Source organism: Moschus berezovskii, chromosome 26, assembly GCF_049115385.1.
Source record: "Moschus berezovskii isolate FMDL1 chromosome 26, NW_MosBer_1.0, whole genome shotgun sequence".
NCBI classification, from domain to species: Eukaryota; Metazoa; Chordata; class Mammalia; order Artiodactyla; family Moschidae; genus Moschus; species Moschus berezovskii.
In genome coordinates this window covers 11,236,666-11,257,520 of record NC_142485.1, presented here as the reverse complement: position 1 = coordinate 11,257,520, position 20,855 = coordinate 11,236,666, and the positions used below count along the sequence as shown (strand labels likewise).

At 50.2% G+C, this 20,855-nt stretch overlaps 1 protein-coding gene across 3 annotated transcripts in view; it reads left to right on the top strand.

Moving 5' to 3' along the window:
* Positions 1 to 475: 475 nt before the first annotated feature.
* Positions 476 to 20,855, top strand: part of PLEKHA2 (pleckstrin homology domain containing A2) — a 67,102-nt gene continuing 46,722 nt past the window's right edge. The window contains exons 1-2 of one of the 3 annotated variants that reach the window (XM_055416629.2): positions 476 to 706; positions 13,702 to 13,865. In XM_055416629.2, coding sequence (XP_055272604.1) covers positions 13,725 to 13,865 — 141 coding nt within the window. In that variant the 5' untranslated portion in view covers positions 476 to 706; positions 13,702 to 13,724. Of the gene's footprint in view, positions 707 to 932; positions 1,089 to 5,855; positions 5,877 to 13,701; positions 13,866 to 20,855 lie in introns of those variants that run through there. The other 2 variants (XM_055416630.2, XM_088832728.1) reach the window with 2 other exon arrangements.

Sequence of the window (20,855 nt, the reverse complement as noted above, 5' to 3'; positions counted from 1 at the left end):
CTGGGGCTCATTCGTGACAACCCGGGAGAGCTTGCTTCGACTCTAACCCTAAACCTCAGCCCCTCGGTCCCAGATGGCTAAAGACTCGGGGTCCGAGGGAGGACCGGCTGAAGTCTCTGGAGGAGGGGTTGGGGAAGAAGAAATGGAGTCAAGAGTGAGCCCGCGCGCCGGCTCGCCTCCCTCCCCCAAGGATGCTCTCATCCCCGGGCCCCCTTCCCACTCGGACACCTGCTGCCCGGGGCCCGGCGGCCGAGGCAGGGCCTCCCTCCGCCAGGCGGGCTTCCCGGCCCGCGTCCCACCTGCGCGGGCGCCCCCCGCGGGCGAGGGCGAGGATGGGGGGGATCCCCGCACCCAGCCTTGGGGGCCGCCCCCGGGCTCCCCGCCCCCGGCCGCGCCCCCCGGCGCCCCGGCACCCCTCTCCTCCCCCGGCGGGCTCGGCGGAGCTTTGTACTCACATCCGGGGCTGGGTTTTGCTTTAATGCGAAACGTAATTAACCCGGAAAAAAGAGCCGAGAGAGAAGGAGAGGGTGAGGGCTCGGGGGGAGAAGAGCAGGCGGAGCCAGAGGCCCCCGGGAGTTTGGCGGCGGCAGAGACCACCCCCCGGCCCCTCCGTCCCCCCGAGAGCGACGGCCCGGCGGGCCCGAGAGGCGCTTGCAGCCGGATGTAACGCGCGCACCCTGCCCGAGCCCCGGCCCTGCGCGGCGGGGTAAGTGGGGCGCCCGCGCCGACCGGGGCGCGCCCGCCGGGGCCCGCAGGGAGGCCGGGCGGCGGGTGGGGGAGCCCACCTGCGGACCCCGGACCCCGGGGCGGGCCGCCACCGCCCCCGGCCGCCTCCGATGGCCGCCGCGCAGCCCGCAGGGCAGCCCCCGCCCTCGGCCCTCGGGACGTCCGGGGTGGCCAAGGTCGCCGCCGCCAGGGGTCGGGCTGCGGGGGTGGGGCCGCCGACCGGGTGGGGGCGGGTGTTCTGCCGAGCTGCGATTTCTCACGTTTGCAGCGGCGAAACTTCTCGGCGGGTTCTGGCGCCGGGGTGGCCGCCCTGCAACGACTGCCCGGGCTGCGGGTAGGGGAGGCAAGCGGACGGCGTCCAGGCAAGTCCCCCGGGGCACGGATGGGGCCTCGGAGACGCATCTTTCTCTTCCCCTGTTAGCCTTATTCCGTGGCAGGCCTAGAACGCTCTCCAGGGAGATCCCCCCTCCCGCCCCTGCCCAGTGGGCCCAGCCCGAGCCCCCTCGGGTTTCTGGACCTGCGGGCTCTGGGGTGACTTGGAGGAAATGGCCCTAAAATGCAGGTGAGGTGCCAGATTGGGGAAAGCAGGCGAGGGGATCTGGCTGGCTGTCTCATCAACTTCTTCCCCTCCACCTTACACGCTTCCCTCTTCTGCTCCAGTTCTAAAGACTGTTAATGCATCGAATTAAAAAAAAAAAAAAAGAGGAAAGGGAAAAGAGAGCTAGTGCAGGAACGAAAAGTGTGCAGACACTTCCAGAGAGGAGGCGCGACCGGGCCACCTCCCTCGAGGCGGTCACATCCCCTCCCCAGGCCAGCCCTGCCCCCAGCCCCTCGCGGGGAAGTTTCCTTCCTACTTGGTGCATCTTCCCCTTCTAACTCCTCTCGCGCCCCTCCCACCCCGCTGTCTTTCTTTCGGACTCCAAATGGGGATTTTCGGAGGAGAGCAAACAGCGGAGCAGGGGGAGGGGACAGGCCTTCCACCGGGCCGCCGGCTGTGGCTCCGGGAGGACGGGGGAGGGGGCGCCTCGGGCCGCCGAGGGGTGGGCGCGCTTGGGCTGAAGTTCCGACATTGTGCTCCTGTTGTGTTCAATGTATCTAAGTCAGCCACCCCTCCCTCCCCGCCCCCCACCCCCACCCCCCGCTTTCCTCCTTTCTGAAGCTTCATCATCTTTTTTTCTTGAGGGGCAGAGCCTTCCGAAACAGTAAGGCCAAAGATCTGGGAAGAGCAGAAGTGTTTTGTTTTCTATTTCAGTTACATTCGATGGGTGTTTTTTGGGTAATTAAGACACCAAAGACGGTGCTGAACCAAAGATAGCCTCTGTCTTCAGGCGGCTTACCACCTGAGGAGGCCAGAGGAGGTCCACCGGTATTTAGAACAGAGTGCAGATTGTGAAAATAGAGATCCAGCGTGCTTTGAGAAGCCAGAGGCTTTAAAAATTTTTTTAAATTAATTAATTTTTGGAATTGATGTTTGCCTGTGCTGGGTCTTCCTTGCTTCCAGGGCTTGCCTCTGGTTTCGGCAATGGGGGAGGTTGGGGGGGAGGGACTACTCTTCTAGTGGGCTTCCCATTTCGGTGGCCCCTCTCCTTGGGGAGTCCTGGTTCTAGGGTCCAGGGGCTTCAGTAGTTGCGGTTCCCAGGCTCTAGAGCAGAGGCTCTGTGGTTGTGGTGCAAAGTCTTACTTGCTCTGTGCCATGTGGGATCTTCCTCGACCAGGGATTGAACCCATGTCTCCTGTATTGGCAGGCAGATTCTTTACTACTGAGCAACCAGGGAAGCCCAAGAAGCCAGAGGCTTTAAAAAAAAATCTTCATCCTTTTTCAGATATTAGCCTTCTCTGTTGTGTGCCACTTGAATGCAGGTGGCTTTGGCCGTAGCTTGTAGTCTAGACTCTGTGCCAGCCTGGTGTATGACATCTGCTAGGTGCTAAGTAAATGTTTGTTGAATGAATGAGTGACTGACTACAAGCCCAGGAATTGTGTGCCCCGTCCAAATGGAAGAGGAGAGTGCAGTGTGGAAGTGCCTCAGACGGGTTCAGGCGGGTTTGTGAGGATTTATCTCCGACGTTGCCTTTGGACTTACGTGCCCTTTGCTCTCTTTGTAAGCCCTGCTTTTTTTTTTTTAAATTAAGTCTCATATGGACAACATATAGCTGATACTTTATTTTTAAAATATTTTATTTCTTTATTTTTGGCTGCACTGGGTCTTCGTTGCTGGGCGTGGGCTTTCTCGAGTTGCGGGGAGCAGGGGGTAGTTACCCTTTGTTGTGGCGCGGGGCTTCTCATGGCGGTGACTTCCCTTCTTGGGGAGTATCTAGAGCAAAGGCTCAGTAGTTGTGGCGTGTGGTTGGCCCACAGCCTGTGGGATCTTCCAGGACCAGGGATCGAACCCGTGTCCCCTGCATTGGCAGGTGGATTCTTAACATCCGGACCCCCAGGGAAGTCCTAAGCCCCGCTTTTGACAAGTGTGTGTGTGGCACTCCTGCTTCTGGGAGACTCGCTCACTTCACAGGTGGATGGGTGATCACCTGGGTGTGGATCAAGAAGCCACCTGCCCTTTGGTGGAGAGTCTGCAACCCTTCTTTCCTTTTGCCATTGGTGCTTGCTTCTCTCTTCTGTATAAGGAAGTGGGGCCTGCAAATCCCGTCATGTCATCATAGTGTGCTGAACTGTTCTCAGCTCAGTATTTCCCCCCGAGGTTAAAATAAATACTGGAGATATGCTGCTTTTGGTTGGTGCGTGCTTATGGAGAGATTCTGCAAAAAATGAGACAGGCGAAGCCTCAGGGCTATCACCCAAGCCCCTCTGAACAGCCTGCCTGCTGGCTTGCCTGATATTTGCTGTAACTGCTGGGTCACTAAGGAGCCCAGATCAGCAGGGGCATGGTTTTCAGATGTGCATTCAGCTGGCGCTTTGTGGCTCTCCGGTCTTCTTCGTGGGGCAGGTAGACAGGTGGGTGATGCCCCTCACATTAGATGTTACTGTGGCCCCAGTGCAATAAATAAATATCTCTTTGGTTTCCCTGAAACTGTGGCGATGCTTATTCCGGCTGACATAGTCCTGGAGTTTGGAAAAGATGGTCTGGATGCTGGGGTGCTGCTTTTCCCTGCCTCTTCCCTCTTCCATCATGAGCAGCTGTTGTTGTTCAGTTGCTCAGTCATGTCTGACTCTTTGCAACCCCATGGACTGCGGCACACCAGGCTTCCCTGTCCTTCACTGTCTCCCAGAGTTTGCTCAAACTCATGTTCATCAAGTCAGTGGTGTCGTCCAACCATTTCATCCTCTGTCATTCCCTTCACCTCCTGCCCTCAATCTTTTCCGGCATCAGGGTCTTTTCCAATGAGTCGGCTCTTCACATCAGGTGACCAAAGTGTTGGAGCTTCAGCGTCAGCATGAGTGAGCACTTGGGGCTGCCTTACTTTCAGTTTTCTGTGTATCTTGGTGAGCTGGAGAGAACTCCGGTGGTCCCATCTGTTAGGCTTTGGAAAGGAAGAGAGTAGAGCAAATATTGACAGCAAGAGAAGACTGCTAGCTCTGTCTGATACAAGCTCATCACTGAGCCAGGGAATTGGCCAGGGTGGGGCAATGGGGTAGGAGGGATAGGTCTACAGAGGCTGTGGCTGGTGTGGTGGGGCAGTAACTGGAAGACTCCATTGACCTTTACTCCGAATCTTGGGTTGCTCTGCTCTCCCCTCCCCTGGTCCCTGCTGGTAAAACCATCCACCTTTTTGGGCTTTATAACTTCTCTCTCTCTTGGAAGCCTTTTCTTTACCCTTGACCCCCATTGATTGAATTGACGTGCAGAAGATTAAAGACTGAATTGGGCTCTGTCTCCTGGGGAGGTGGGGGAGATCCACACCTGCTGGGACAGGAGCTTCCAACACTGCCCAGGGCGGCAGGAGGCTTTCAGGTCTGGACCTTTGTGCCCTTCGAGGCCGGCCAGCTGAGATAAAGAGGGTGGGAAGTGAGGTCCCCTTCTCCTTGAGACACACGATGGTTAAAGGGCAAAGGTGAGGGCTCGCTCTCCCATCAGTGTGGACTCCGTTTGGCCGTCCACTTGCAGAGAGCATCTCTGATTACTACCCCCCCGCCCAACACACACACCCAAGCTGAGCAGGAGGCGACTCCAGAGTCCCTTTCCTGGCACCTGATTGCAGGCCTGGGTCTGTGAACGTGCTGGGTGACCTGGCCCACATGGATCCCATGGATCTCTTGTACTTTTTTCAATAACTTCTTGGAGAAATTTAGAGGTGAGAAATATGATGGTTCTCTGAGGAGAACATTCAAACGAGACAGCTCGTTTGAATCGTTGTGAGAGATTCCAGTGTCACTGCTTTCCCAGTGGGATTTGCTTACTGATATTGGAGGGGTGGAGTCAGTCTGGTAGCTGTCCGCCCTGTTTAAACTAGTGATGGGAGTCTTACACTACTTGTTAGGCACTCCACACCTACCCAACCACACACACACACACACACACACACATTTACCCAGTGCTTCGTCTTTACCAGACCTCCTGTTAAGCACTTTTCACACATTATTTCTTTTAATCCACGCTGCAGCCTTTGAAGTCGGTACAGCAGTTCTCTCTATTTTGCACACGAAGAAATAGACCCCGGAAAGTTAAGTCGCATCTGTCTGTCTCTGAGACCCATGGTCTTTCCCTTTACCCCAGCACGTCGGTGAAGTCAGCACGCCCTCTTCTTGCAAGAATTTCATCAGATGCACTCTAACCGACCGATCGCTGTCATCTGCACATCCTCTGGGCCAGCCCTTCCTCCTTTCCTGCTTCCAGGGATGGAGCCCATGGCATTTAGACTAGCAGGCTTAGGCTGTTGATACTCTCCCATCACCTTGCAAAAGGCTAGTACCTAGGAAAAATAAGGATGCTCTCTTTGCTGCTACCATTAGGAAGCCCTACAGCGAAACTGAGCTGTTGAATCTTCTAACTGGGGGACTTTCACATTCTGAAAGTGGGAGATCTCAGTTTTTATAGGCTATTTATAGCCCCGCCCGCCCTCTCACCTGTGACTGCTGTGAATTCCCTGGGGTCAGGAACCTCGAGTCAAAGGCAGACCTTTGCTTCCTTCCAGCTCCATCCAGCAACCACATTTTCTCTGAACAGAGATGAGGCTGTTGTTCAGAGAGATCATGAGTAAGTAAAATATTTTGTCATTTTCAGTATCAGTAGTCAGTCATTTCTGTGTTTTCCCCAGCATTTTTTTCCCCCCTGAAAACTTTCCTCGACTGTTTCTTGCCTCCATTCAGGGTTCTCGGGTCCGCTGGGGACTGGGCACCTTTTCCTCCCTCCCCATTCCTGTGGATGTCTGCATTCCTCAGCCTGCTCTTCCGCTGGGAACGTGTTCTCAGGACATTCCCTTCTCTCGCACATTATTCTCCAGCCTCAGACTATTTGGAATGTGCTCTTATGACAGTTTCAGAAGGCAGTGATATTATAACCATAGGAAATAGATGTTCCCACACTTTCAAAGTTGGAATCTTTGGCCCAGTCACAGGGCTGGGTTGCCAAATCGATGTTGCTTGTGTTGTTGTTATTATTGCTGTTGTGTTTTTACTGGGCCCCTGAGTGTTGCTGGGCCCTCCACAATGCACCCTGGTGTAGGCTGGAGTATTGAAACACAAGCGACCTCTCTGATTGCGTGGCCCAGCGTTTTCTAACTCCACACCCCAGTTCCTGTCTGCTCATTACAGCCCTTGCTGAGACCTGTGATGTCATTTCCCGATTCACTTTCTCCTGTAGAAGTTTAGCAATTTCCTGCAGTGTCCCTCTCGCTCACCACCGATGCTGCTGTCCCCAGCTTCCACCCTGGAGGGTGACAAGACAGTACATATATTCCCTGCGTGCCCTACCCCTCCATGTCAAGAAACACCCTCCTGACTTTTTTTCTGAAGCAGAATCCTTGGAATTCCCTATCCTGCTAACACCAAGTCATGTGAAAGAAAAATCTCCAAATGTCCAAATGGATGAATTTTTTTTTTTTTTTTCAGTTCTGAACTGCAAGAGATTATAGTGGATTATTTCATCCTGGGACCAGTACCGTTTAAGGCTTTATCTCTGTTATCACTTCTGTAGTTTGTATTTATCTCAGAAGTATCAGAACAATCAGGCAGATGAGTTTCCCTTATTTCCCTCTATTTTTTTTTTCTGTATCTTCAAACCCACATTCGTGATCTTAAAAATAAGACATCCAGTACAGTAAGTCAGAGCTTTCATGACTTAATAGCTCTTTAGCTTTTCTTTGTTTATCCGTCTTTTCATTCGTCTAGACATTTAATTTAAACACATCAGTCCCATCTCCAGATTTCAAGAAGGAAAATTCCACTGGGGGGGAGGTCTTTGTTGGGGGTCCCTGCTTCCCTTCCCCAGAGCACTTGGCGGGCTGTATCGCAGAGGGTGTAACAGCAGCAGGAGCGAGGCACCGACTTGGCTGTGAATCTTCAGCTGACCCCCAGGACAGGGGCTCCTTTTATGAAGACCAGAGAGCAAAGAACCAAACCCACAAGGGAAAGAAAGAGCCTCTCTTAGAGGAGCTTGCAATAGGAAGTAAGAAACCCAACTAGGTTGGAGGGCGCCAAAACCCTCTGGGTAGGTACCAAGCTTTTGAGCAGTTGTGATGGGTGGAATAGGGCTTTATTAGATTTAAGACTTTGAAACACCAAGAAGTCCCAAGAGAGCTATAATTTAAGCACAGTTTTGCTTCTTTATGGACTCTGGAGAATTGAGAAATTTTTTCTCAGCTTCAAAACTTCTACGCTGGGGATGGGGGTATGTGTGGCATTAAATAGCTTTCCTTCCTGCTAAATAAAGTAACATGCATTTCCTGTAGAAAAATTTGGAAAATATGAATAACATACAGATGTAGATAAAATTTGCCCATGACCTATGGATAATAGCTGCTAATATTTTAGTGTCTGGATGTCAGTCCTTTTCTATCCAAATACAGAACTATAAAAACAATATTTAGAGGCCTTGGGTTCATATTCTAAGTTGTGTTATTGTATCTTAAAACTTTGGTGAGTTTTTTCCTAATTTATTTAAAATTATGTGAAAACATAATTTTGTTAAAGATTGTGCAACATTTCCTTATGTGAATATCCTGTCACGTCTTATTCCCTAATCATTGGAACATTCAGGGTATTTCCAACTTTTTGCCACTATAGATTCAGTTGCAGTTGCTATCTTTTTTTAATCTGTATTTGCACCTTTGTTTATTTACTTGAATGGAATGCTGGAAGTAGAATTATTGGGTCAGACGGTATAAACTGCGCGTTTTTAGCTCTCTTTTTCATGTTGCCAAGTTTCTTTCCAGAAAGGTTGCTACTGCTGTCCCAGGTGTGTAAAAATTCTAGGCAGTGTCTTCAAGTAGATGTCATGTGTTTCCGGCTGCAGCCTTCTCGCTTTTCTTCCCCACTGCTGCATCAGTCTTCTGCTGGGACATGTTTTACTTTCTTGGGGTCTTGGTCCCAGTGATCTATTATATATATTTTTTTAATTAAAAAATATTTATTTATTTGGCCATGCCAGGTCTTAGTTGCAGGGCCTGCCCTCTGGTTTCCTGATTAGGGATTGAACTCAGGACTCCTGCATTGGGAATGTGGAGTCTGGTCCACCAGGGAAGTCCCAGTTATCTGTTACATATTAATGAGCCTGATAAAGATGTCAGTTGCCTCAGTTCCTAGCGGATGGTTTTATGGGCTTGAATCTCCTCCTGTGAAGGAGCCCAATGCCCTGGAAGGAGCAGTGAAGCGACGTTTGGGACAGGGGTGTTGCCCGATGCGCTCATCTCATTGGAAGGTGGGCAGCCGTTGACTGCATCATCTCCTGACCTTTATCTCATCAGTGGGCAAGTGTTGGCCAGCAATCTCTGGTTAGGCCAGGTTGGCGTTTAACTCATTTTCTGCTGCTGATCAGTAGGCAAACTCCATGCAAAGTCCCTTTCTTTCTAAAAGTTTCACTTTTATCATGAATTAAACATTTAACACATTTTCGCCTGCAGCACATACTTGGGAACTTACAAGACATCTAGATCATGTAAAACTTGCCTCTTTTACTTTTCATTATGAACCACTATTTTCTTACTTGGATTATGTGAAGCCAAGTTTTGGTTTTGTTTGACGTGTGTGTGTGTGTGTGTGTGTGTGTGTGTGTGTGTGTCTGTGTGAAAGGGAGAGAGAGGGAGAGAAATTGATTTGTGCACACATAATTTTGATTTGCATTAAACAAAGTCTAGGAAGGAAGATGAAGCAGGAAGCGAACATGAGAAAATGTTCTGCCTCCCTGGGAGTCATTATATATTTAAACTAGCCACAGTTGAAAATAAGAAGAACATTCAGCATATGTAGGATTATAGCAATGTAACAATATGTTGCTGGCTGCAGTGTAAACAGATGAAATAATTTTAGAAAGCAATTTTGTAATGGGTGTCAAGAGTTGTAAAAGATCATAACCTATGATCTAGTCTTATTATGACTTGGAATTTCTGTGGTATCCGAGTGCAAAAGAAGAAAGAAAGTATAAAAACATGAATTTTAGCATTAGAAAAATTGGATATCATCTAACTGTCTAATCATGGAGACATGGTTTAAGTAAATTATAGTAAATCCAGTCCAGTGATGTTATGCAACCATTAAAACCACTGATTATAAAGCCTGGGTAGGAACATGGAACGTGTTTATGATATAATTGAAAGTTTTAAGAAGGTTGATTATGTGGACAGGGGCATAAAGAATCATGCAAAAGTGTAAACAGTTGGCTGGAGTGATTTTTTTTTTAATGCCAGCATTGTTATATTGTGAGTTTTGCACTAAAAACGGAAAACGCTAGGGAGGTTGGCATGCTTTGGAAAGACAGGGTGCTGAATGGGGTGTACCGAGGTCCCTTCCTGCAAACAGTTTGCCCTCCGTGTGTTGAGCACCTTGCTACATGGTCTTGGTATTGAAGGTGGAGGGGCTGGCCTGAGAGAATGCTGTCTGGTGGTCTGACCCGACAATGAGAACACTTGCCATGTTGTCCCAAGAGATGGGACCAGAGTCATTGTCTGGGTGAGGGTCCCAGGATACGGTGTGTGTGTGGGGGGCAACTCCTGGGACTTATCCCCCAGTGTCACCGTTTACCCAGTATTTTTACTTTGGGGAACTTGGTTAAAATGAAGAGTTTACAGGACAGGCTAGACTGTTAGACCTGAGGAGTATCATGAGAGCTGGAAAGGACGTTTTGAAGGGGTGACAGTATGTGCATGTTTCATCAAGGTGTCCTGCCCCCTTTTGGACTGGGGGCTCTTTCTCTCCTCCAGGCCAGATGGTTGGGGCTGGGCCAGGGGCGTGGAGGTGCTGGGGGTAGAGTGAATTGTCTTTGAGGGGCCTCTGTGGGAAAAAGGGGAGCAACCCCCAGAGTCTTGGTTGATGATGGAGGCAGGCTGAAGAGGTCGGGAGAGGGGATTTGGAGCCAGGGGTGGCCGGCGCCCTGTACCAAATCTTAGCAGCTGCTGGGACGAAGATGCGCTGTCAGAGGACCAGGCTCAGGACCTCAGGTTTGCGTGTTGCTTCTGCGTGGGTTGATCTAACCACATTTCTGTGTGATGCTTGGTTCTCCTGAGCTCATTCTGCGTCCCTCCACCCCTCCCACCTCCCACAGGATGATGAGCTCTGTGACTCAGCTGCTTCTCAGGACATCTGAGCAGCTTCCCCCCACCCCGCCCCCGCCCCGGGCTAGAACCACACTCAGGAGATATGTAACCAAAATTATTCTTTTTATTATCTTGCCTTTTGTGAGTCCTCTCCCTCCCTTGAAAAAAGTGAAAGTTAGTCGCTCATTCATGCTGGACTCTGCGACCCCATGGACTGTAACCTGGCAGGCTCCTCTATCCACGGGGATTCTCCAGGCAAGAATACTGGAGTGGGTTGCCATGCCCTTCTCCAGGGGATCTTCCCGACCTAAGGATCAAACCTGTGTCTTCTGCATTGCAGGCAGATTCTTTACCAACTGAGCTACCGGGAAAGCCCACCTTTGGATCCAGGCAAATGGGCAGCTCCCTGTTCACAAATGTTGATGGTGGAAAGAGTGCCTTCTCTGGCCTCTGACTTGGGTAAAAGACACTGTTTAATCCCCTGGGCTAAAGAGGGGATATTGGAAAGGAAGCGCGAAGACAGATGCCAGTATTACTGGCTTATTGGCTGCACCCAGAAATGGTCGACTGTGTTATCCGCTGCAGTTTATACCCTTCCTCTTAGAGATGTCCCGGGAGTGGTGGCAGCCCCGAAGCCCCCGGAACGTCTGTCGCTGTGGCCAGGCTGGCAGCATGGGAATTTGCTGAGCTTTCCTGGGGGATGGGTGTACACTCACTGCTGGGCTGACCCAGCCTTTCTGCCCAGGACTCCTGAGTTTCCCTGATTCCCTAGGGGAAGCTGCATCCTTTCGCAGGGATCCATCCATTTCCTCCCCAGCCAGCCTCTGACCTCTCTCCCCCCACATTTGACCCGGTGTCTCCTTGACTTGAAGTCCCTCACGTGGCGTTCGTTCCTAGCCCTTGGCTTGAAAAGCCCATCTCATCTCCCTTTCCTGAACTCACTGCCGGACCAGCTGTGAGACTAGGAGCTGGGATGGAGGATTAGTTTGGGAAGCTGCCCACCGGGACCTCAGACCACATGATGCACTGTGTGTGGGGAAGGGGCCTGTCTCCCCACCCCCACTCGGGGTCCCTCTGCCCCTGTGCTGCTGTTTCCTTCTCCTCTGCCGTCTTCGAAAACCTCTTCTTTCCACTTTTTCTCCCTTTCTTGCCTCTTCTTTCACTCTCACTTTCTAGCTGTGCTATTTCATCTTTGTCCTGTTTCCCTGCCCACTGTATTTTTGTACCCCATCATTACTTGGCGAGTTACCACCAGATCCCTGACCTGTCTGCCTCCTGCCTGAATCGTCTGCCCCACGTCCCAATTTCTGCCTGACCTTACCTAGAATCTGGGGTTCGCTCTTCCCTGGCATCTTGCTGTGTGAGCTGAGTATTTTTTTCCTTGGGAGAGCCGCTCAGCTCCGCAGGGCCCCTTAGAGAGTCCATCACGCCATCATCAACATCCTTAGAATCCGCCTCACCTTTTGGGAATGCGTGTCTCTGCCTGTGGGACTTTCCTCCTGGCCCGGAGGCCTGCGGGTGTGGCATCTCGGCTCACAGGCTGACCCAGGGTCTGCAGGGCACAGCCTGAAGCCAGCCATCTCTCCTCCGACCTTAGTCATAGGCTCGGGGCCATGGCGGCCTTGGGTCACGGTGAATTTTGCTTTGTTGGAGCCAATGCCATTCTCTCAATTCTTGCCGTCCTTTCCTTCCCCCACGGTGTCCACAGGTCTGTTCCCTTTGTCTATTCATGCGGGACCAGGGGTGGGTGGTGTCTGTCCCCGAGGGTCTGACTGTTGCATGGGGTTTTCTAATCCCCGGGCATTGCATCCAACTTCTGCAGCATGCTGTGCACTCAGCTGGGATGTGCCTGCCCGTCGGAGGGCGCTTATCCTTGTGGGGAAGAGAAGAGGGCTTTTATTTCAGCTAATCAGACAGGAGGAAGCCAGGATTGGGGAGGCCCAGGGCACGGCTCATCTCAAATCGCTGGGCCCTGTTCTGCAGTCAGGGGAGGTGCTTGCGGATGGGTGTTCTTCTGCTCCCTCACTCTTCCGATGACAAATGGCTTCTGGGAAATGGTGAAGTGAAGGAAGTGAGGCTGGGGCTGAGGGCTCTGGGGGCTGCTCTTTGCACCTGAATTCCCAGCAGAGTTTATCCACGTATTTGTACTGGAGCTTAAGTCCTTTCTGGACTTCCCTGGTGACTCCGTGGTAAAGAATCCATCTGCATTGCAGGAGATGCCAGAGACATGGGTTTGATCCCTGGGTGGGGAAGATCCCCTGGAGAAGGGCGTGGCAACCCACTCCAGTTGTCTTGCGTGGAGAATCCCATGGACAGAGGAGCCTGGCAGCTACAGTCCACAGGGTTAGAAAGAGTTGGACACGACTGAAGCCACTGAGCACTAAGTCCCTTCTGTGATATTTTCTTTACATATAAAATTGGGTTATGACCTACTTTACAAGGCTTTTCTGAAAAGTGATAATAACGCCTAGTGTTTATCAATGCTTCATGTCTGCCAAGCATTTCAATTTAGTTCAGTCACTCAGTTGTGTCTGACTCTGCAGCCCCACGGACTGCAGCACGCCGGGCCTCCCTGTCCATCACCAACTCCCAGAGCTTGCTCAAACTCATACTCATCAAGTCAGTGATGCCATCCAACCATCTCATCCTCTGTCATGCCCTTCTCCTGCCTTCAATCTTTCCCAGAATCAGGGTCTTTTCAAATGAGTCAGTTCTTCGCATCAGGTGGCCGAACTATTGGAGCTTCAGCATCAGTCCTTCCAGTGAACATTCAGGACTGATCTCCTTTAGGATGGACTGGTTGGATCTCTTTGCAGTCCACGGGACTCTCAAGAATCTCCTCCAACACCACAGTTCAAAAGCATCAATTCTTTGGCCAAGCATTTAATTCTCACCAAAACCGTAGGAGGTGTAGGTCCCATTATTATTCCCGTTTTACAGAGGCAGAAACTGAGGCCTGGAAAGGTTAAACAGTTTGCAGCCACACAGTCAGTAAGGGGCCAGAACTGGGAATAGAACTCAGGCCCCTGACCCAGAGTCTGGGCTTACATTCTCCGTGAGTGTGAAGATGCTTCGCGCTCTGCCTGGCACATAGTGGAGCCTCAGGGAAGTTAATAGAATACACGTTAATGGATTTTGGTGACGATTTGTGGAACGAGTTGATGGACGTTTCCTGGGTCTGGTTGGGGTGGGACGTCCCGGGCCCTGGGGAATGAAGGATGCCCATGGGAGAGGGTGTTGGCCTCCCTGCTGGCAGAGGTGAGTCAGCCAGAGCGAGGCACCCGCTTTGCCCTCCTTCTCACAGCCTCTCCCTTCTGCCCTCCCGCCACGCAGGGTGATGTGAGCAGAGCCCAGGAATGCCTTATGTGGATCGGCAGAACCGAATCTGTGGGTTTCTGGACATCGAGGAGAATGAGAACAGCGGCAAGTTTCTGCGGAGGTACTTTATTCTGGACACACAGGCCAACTGCCTGCTCTGGTACATGGACAACCCCCAGGTGAGAAGTGGCGTGGGAGGGCACAGGCGGCTGCCTGGTCATCACTGGGGGGGTCCTCTCTCTTGGGCAGTACAGCCCACTGGTCGGAAAGGAGGGGAAAAATCCCACAACATGTGCACACACATACAACACACACACACACAACATACACATATAATACACACACAATACAACACACACAACATACACATATAACACACAACATACACATATAACACACATAACACATACACACACATATAATACACAATACACATACAACACATCACAACACATACATATAACACACACAATACACACAGCACGTACAACATACAAATACAACACACATATACCACACAACACACACACACAACATACACATATAACACACACAACACAACATACAACATATACATATAACACACACAGCACATACAACATACAAATACAACACACATATATCACACACACCACACACCACACACAACATACAAATACAACACACACAACATACATAACACACAACACGTTCAACAAATACAACACACAAATACCACACAACACACATATACCACACAATACACACAACACACACAACATACACATGTAACACACAACACAACACACACAACATACAAATACAATACATATAACACAACACACGCAACACACACAACACACAAATACAACACACGACACACACACATAACACATAATACACACAACACACACATGTAAAACACAACACACCAAACACACACAACATACAAATGCAACACAACACACACCACATACAACACACACACATAACACACAATACACACATAACACACACGACATACACATATAACACATAACACACAACATACAAATACAACACACAACACACATAACACAATACACACAACACACAACATACACATGTAACACACACCACACACAACATACAAAATACACATAACACACAGTATAAAAATACAACATACATAACACACAACACACACAATACACACATACAACACACAACACACCCAGCACACACACACACAACACACTCCACACACACAACATGCACACACGCAACACACACATACATGCACAAGAAGCCACCCCAGATTGTAGAAAAGGAAGCTCATCTCTCCTGCCCCTTGGGGATCTGTTGTCTTTTCTTACCATCAGTAATTTTTAAAAACTTCAATAAATGTTATTTAATTATAACTCTATGTAGCTTAGTTTTTAATGATGGCTATCATTACAGCTGGCTTGCAGATTTCCAGAAATGTAACAGCTGACTCCCGTGAGCCAGTGTGAACTGACTGTCACCACTATGAAGTTGGTATTGTTGTCATCTGTTTTACAGATGAGAAGATTGAGCTTCAGAGAGATTATTTGCTCTTTTTTAAAATTAATTTCTATTAGAGTATAGCTGCTTTACAACGTTGTCTCAGTTTCTGTTGTACAGCAAAGTGAATCAGCCGTACGTATACATGTGTCCTGTCTTTCTTGGATTTCCTTCCCATTTAGGTCACCACAGAGCACTGAGTTGTGGTCCAGTGGTTAAAACTCCGAGCTACCAATGCAGGGGGGTGCAGGTTTGATCCCGGATTGGGGAACTAAGATCTAGCATGCCGTGCAGTACAGCCAAAAGATTAAAAAAAATTTTTTTAATTAAGTTAAATTAAAATTTAAAAAAGAGAAAGGATGCAGGAATTTCACCTTGCAGAAGTCCAGCAGAGGCTGGCAGGGCTGGATGCCGGCTCTGGGCAGTGCTTCCTCTTCCCCCTCGGCAGGGCTGAGTCTCATGGCCACTCCCACTCTTCCAGTCTGGGGCCCCGCCCCAGCAGAGAATGTGACCTGGTTCCCTGAACTGGACAAAGGTTGGACCTGTTTGGATCCTGGGTGGGAGATGACTTTGAGGGCCACCCAGTTTGCCAGATGAGAAACGGAGGCTCACATTGGGACTGCCTTTGGCAAGCACGCAGAGGAACTGGGTGCCTGGCTCAGGGTTCCGTGGGGGTCAGGCCCCGAGACGGTGCCTGAGGCTCTTTAGTGCTGTACCCGGAATCCCTCCAGTCATCACTAGTCTGGGAAAAAGTTGCCCTGCTCCTGACTGGGGATCTCAGGTCTTTTTTTTCTGGCCCCATGAGTGCTCTTGGCTCTTTCCTTTCTGCTGCCCTGGATGGGATGGGGCCCCAGAGCCTGGCGTGGCCCCCGGACCCAGCAAGGTCATGGGTCATGGCCGTGTTGGGGTTGGGGGCGGGTGTGTGGCTGAGAACTGGCTCTCGTTCAGAGACTTGGGAAGAGGAGAGGCTGAGTGTTAGGGGAGGGCTTTGTGCCGTAAAACGTGGAAGTGCAAAATATCCAGGGGCTCACCCGCTAGAGACCTTTGGCATGTGTCCTGTGGATCTGATGGCTGAGAGAAAACGCTATAGACAACTTACTCAGGTCACTGCCACCAGCTACCTTCTCCCGGAAAGTTACTGTTGCTCAGTCACTCAGTCGTGTCTGACTCTTTTGCAGCCCCATGGACTGTAACCTGCCAGGCTCCTCTGTCCATGGGACTTCCCAGGCAAGAATACTGGAGTGGGTTGCCATTTCCTCCTCCAGAGGATCTTCTTGACCCAGGCATCAAACCTGTGTCTTCTGGCCTTGGCAGGAGGATTCCTAACCGCTGAGCCACCTGGGAAGCCTCTTTCAGGAAAAGACTTAATCTTAAATAGAAGTCGCGTGGTTCACCCACATCCCTGGTAGCCCTTCTGTGGGCGTCTTTCATTTAAAATGCTGAGCGTGCAGAGTGAAACCCACACACAGTCTCTCCCATTCTGGCCGGACCGGGAATGCTGGCCTCCTAGGATGTGTTGGTCTTGGGTTTGCCTTCGGGCTCTGCTGCATCATTTTCCCAGCATTGCTCTGCACGGGTGCCCACAGCTGGGGCAACACGTCCGCTGGGAAAGGAAGTAGCCTTTAAGGTGCTGCCTCCCCACCATGAGAGGGATTGGAATCAAGTCTTGGATGCCAGTAGACTTGGCTTCTGACGGGCCAGGGCTGAGCCCTGGGCTGGGGTCTCTGGGTCTTATCCTTCCCCTTTTCTTTCTTTGTGTACCTTCTCCTGCTCACCCGTCTTAATAGCTCAGGGGATTAGCTCATGCTTCCTACTAGGACTGTTCTTAACCCAAATTCATATGCTTGGGTGGGGTGGGAGGGAGGCCCAAGAGGAAGGGGCTATGTGTATACTTATAGCTGATTCATGTTGTTGTACGGCGGAAACCAACACACCATTGTAAAGCAATTATCCTCCAATTAAAAACAAATGAGAAAAAAAAAAAATTCAGGTGCTCGGGGAATCCTGCCCAGCTGTCTTCCCCTGAGAGTGGATGGATCACCCAGGACCACCGGGTCACTGTCTCAGATCTGGACTGTTGCCATTGCTCAGGAGTTCCCTGGCTCTGTGCTGCCGTCTGATCGGCTGTCTGTGGTTCTAGAGCCTGCAGTTCTCTGGGATGCTATGCCTCGGGCCTCCTTGCCAGGGTCTCTGGGGTCCACCTCTGGGGCTCTTCCCACCCTGCCCAGGGCAGCCTCCTGAGCCTCTCTTACCCCCTGCACTGTCAGGAGGCTCTCTGTGCTACAACCTTCTTCGAGTCTGGATTACAAATAGAGCTTATGGTCCCTGCTCGAGATTCTTTACATTTTCCCTGGAAGCAGAGGTTTCAGCTGGCTGGCAGATGCCTAAAAAAGGAGAGACTTGCTATGAACATCGTACTTCAGTTGTTAGCTTTAGCCCTTCATATGTGTTAATGTCCAGACAGCCGTCCCCTCTAAAAGCTAGATCTTTTTTTAAGCTGTAAAATGGTAAAGTGAGCATTTACTACTATGTGCCAGGCACTGTTCTAAATACCTCTTTGGGTTTTTTTTTTTTTTGAGTATATGCATGATTTTGGGTTTCCCTGGTGGCTCAGACGTAAAGAATCCATCTGTAATACAGGGGACCTAGGTTCGATCCTTGGGTCGAGAAGAGGCTCTGGAGAAGGGAATGGCTACCCACTCCAGTATTTTTGCCTGGACAATTCCATCGACAGAGGAGCCTGGCGGGCTACATGTAGTCCATGGGGTCACAAAGGGTCAGACACAACTGAGCAACTGACATGTAAATACATGATTTTATTGCATAATAGTTTGTAGGCATTTTGGATCCAACTACTCTAGGACCTTTTCCAACAGTAACATTTAGAAAAATGTTTTTATTGTCTTCCCTCACTCTCAGACTTATACTTTTATTTTTTATTTAAATTTTATTGGCGTATAATTGATTTATAATGTTGTGTTAGTTTCAGGTGTATAGCAAAGCGAGTCAGTTATATATATATATATATATATATATACATGTATCCACTCTTTTTAAAGATTCTTCTTCCATACAGGCTCGTTGGGTTTTCATTTCATTCTGACAGGTCTAGTTGGCAGGCATCACTGTGCTCATTCTAAAGGTGGGGTGGGTGAGGCAGAGAGGGGAGGAAGTTTGCCCGTGGTCATGTCATAAGAAAGTGGCTGAGCCGGGATCCTAACCCTGGCTGTCTGACACCAGCTCCCCTGCTATTATGGCCTAGAATGAAGCAGTCACTTTAGTGTTGCTTGGGAGGAAGGAGAGCTTGCAAACGTGTCTCTGATTGAGAAAGAGAAGCCAGGGCACTCTCAGGGCTGGGAGGTCCTAGAGGGCATGTGCTTGTGTGGCTTTTGATCCCCAGTGTCCAGTGTTTGATAAATGTGAGCTCATTGAATGAATGAAGGAAAGAGACTGTTAAAGAAGATGCCTTCGTGAAATGGAGGGTGTCCAACACCGCTCTCCTGGGACCGTGACAAGAGCCTGTACCAAGCGAAAGCTCTGCAGAGTGTGGTGAAGCAGAGAGCAGGGGGCCAGAAAGAGAAGGGTGGAAGGGGATCCCCAAGAGCAAACCTGGGTAAGGTTGGTCTTTCCCTGTGGAGAGGGACACTGGGGACCATGTGTCGTCACTGAACGTCTTAAGTTTGTAGGGAAAAGGAGATACCTGCTATAATAGTTTCGGTATTTAATAAGCTGGGTTTTTTTCTGAACCCAGGTCTCTGATCTATGCCTGTTCAAGCCCCTTGGAAGTCTCTGTTTGGGAGCCTGTTTTTACCACCACTGCTCCCAGTATCACTAGCTGCAGTTAGAGTCACTGAGTAGGTGTGGTATACCAGCCATTGTGCAGATGCTTTGCATGTTATCTCGTTAAGGTCCTCTCCGTAATCCCGGGACCTGGGAAACCCAGCATTTCCTCTTCAAGGTGCAGAGATGGTCAGCAGCTTTGTTCAAGGTCGTGCAGGTGCAGAGCCAGGTCTGTCTCACTCCAGTGTCTACTCTTTTCATCTTTTTAAAGCAATATTAATTTGGCTGCGTGAGATCTTTCAGTTGCGGCATGCAGGCTCTGAGTTGTGGCATGCAGGATCTAGTTCCCTGCCCAGGGATAGATCCCAGGCCCTCTGCGTTGGGAGCACCAAGGACCACCACTGGTCCCTGTATTCTTTACCTTTGTCTGCCTCTTTCCTCCTGATACACATGCTCAATCCTATGCTGATGTGAAGGAGATGACATGGAGGGGAATTCAGAGAGGTCTTTGCCACCAGAAGACTTCAGATTTAGTTGGTAAAATGAAAACAGCACTTTTAAAACTACAGTGGTAAAAATGCCAATCCATCTTTACAGCAAAGCAGCATGTCAAGGAGGTCCAACCAGTCCATCCTAAAGGATATCAGTCCTGGGTGTTCATTGGAAGGACTGATGCTAAAGCTGAAACTCCAATACTTTGGCTACCTCATGTGAAGAGTTGACTCACTGGAAAAGACTCTGATGCGGGAGGGATTGGGGACAGGAGAAGAAGGGGACGACAGAGAATGAGATGGCTGGATGGCATCACCGACTCGATGGACATGAGTTTGAGTGAACTCCAGGAGTTGGTAATGGACAGGGAGGCCTGGAGTGCTGTGATTCATGGGGTCACAAAGAGTCGGACACAACTGAGCGACTGAACTGAACTGAACTGAGCATGTCATGGACTTCCCTGGTGACTCAGATGGTAAAGAATCTGCCTGCAGTGAAGGAGACCTGGGTTCCATCGCTGGGTTAGGAAGATTCCCTGGAGAAGGGAATGGCAACCCACTCCAGTATTCTTGCCTGGAGAATTCCATGGACAGAGGAGCCTGGTGAGCTATATAGTCCACAGAGTCGCAAAGGGTCAGACACAACTGAGTTACTAACACACACACACACCCCCACACCATGTCGTTAAAGTGAACAGCCCAGATGCCACTAGTTTGGGTGCAGGAGAAGGAGTTGCAGTTTTCCTCTGTGCTGCTGGTCCAGGGAAGATGGAGGGCCTGGATGGAACGTTCCCAGTCCTGGGAGACGAGAGATCAAGAATCAGGTTCTGACTCTGACCCTGAGGTGTTTTGTATGTTGGGCGAGTCATCGTGGGCCCTTTGGGTGATCCTTAACCCAGCCTTTCGCCCTTCCATTTCCTAAGGGACTGAGATTAGAGCGGGATCTTCGAAATTCAGCATCATTGTTTATCACGTATTTGCTAAATATGCCCCATATGCCCCATAGGCCAGGCACCAGCCTGGATGCTGATGCTGCAGCAGCGCCTAAGACAGAGTCTGGGACTTTTGTGCAGCTTGCACTGTAGGTGAGGAGAACAAAGCATTAGGTAAAATCGAGGCGGGGGAAAACTGCTGGGGCCCCTTCATGGAGGGGTGGCTTAGATCCAGGTCTGCAAGGATGAGTGATGTTACAGTCGTTATTGCTACAGGTGATTCACATTTGTTGTGCATTTTGCAGGTTGAAGAGTTTTCACTTAACAGTAGCCTGGAGTGCTGCAGTCCATGGGGTCGCAAAGAGGCAGACATGACTTAGCGACTGAACAGCAACAATCTCTTTTGATTGTTATGTACCCTGTCTGGAGGAGAGCCGAAGTGGATAAGGAAACAAGGGGACAA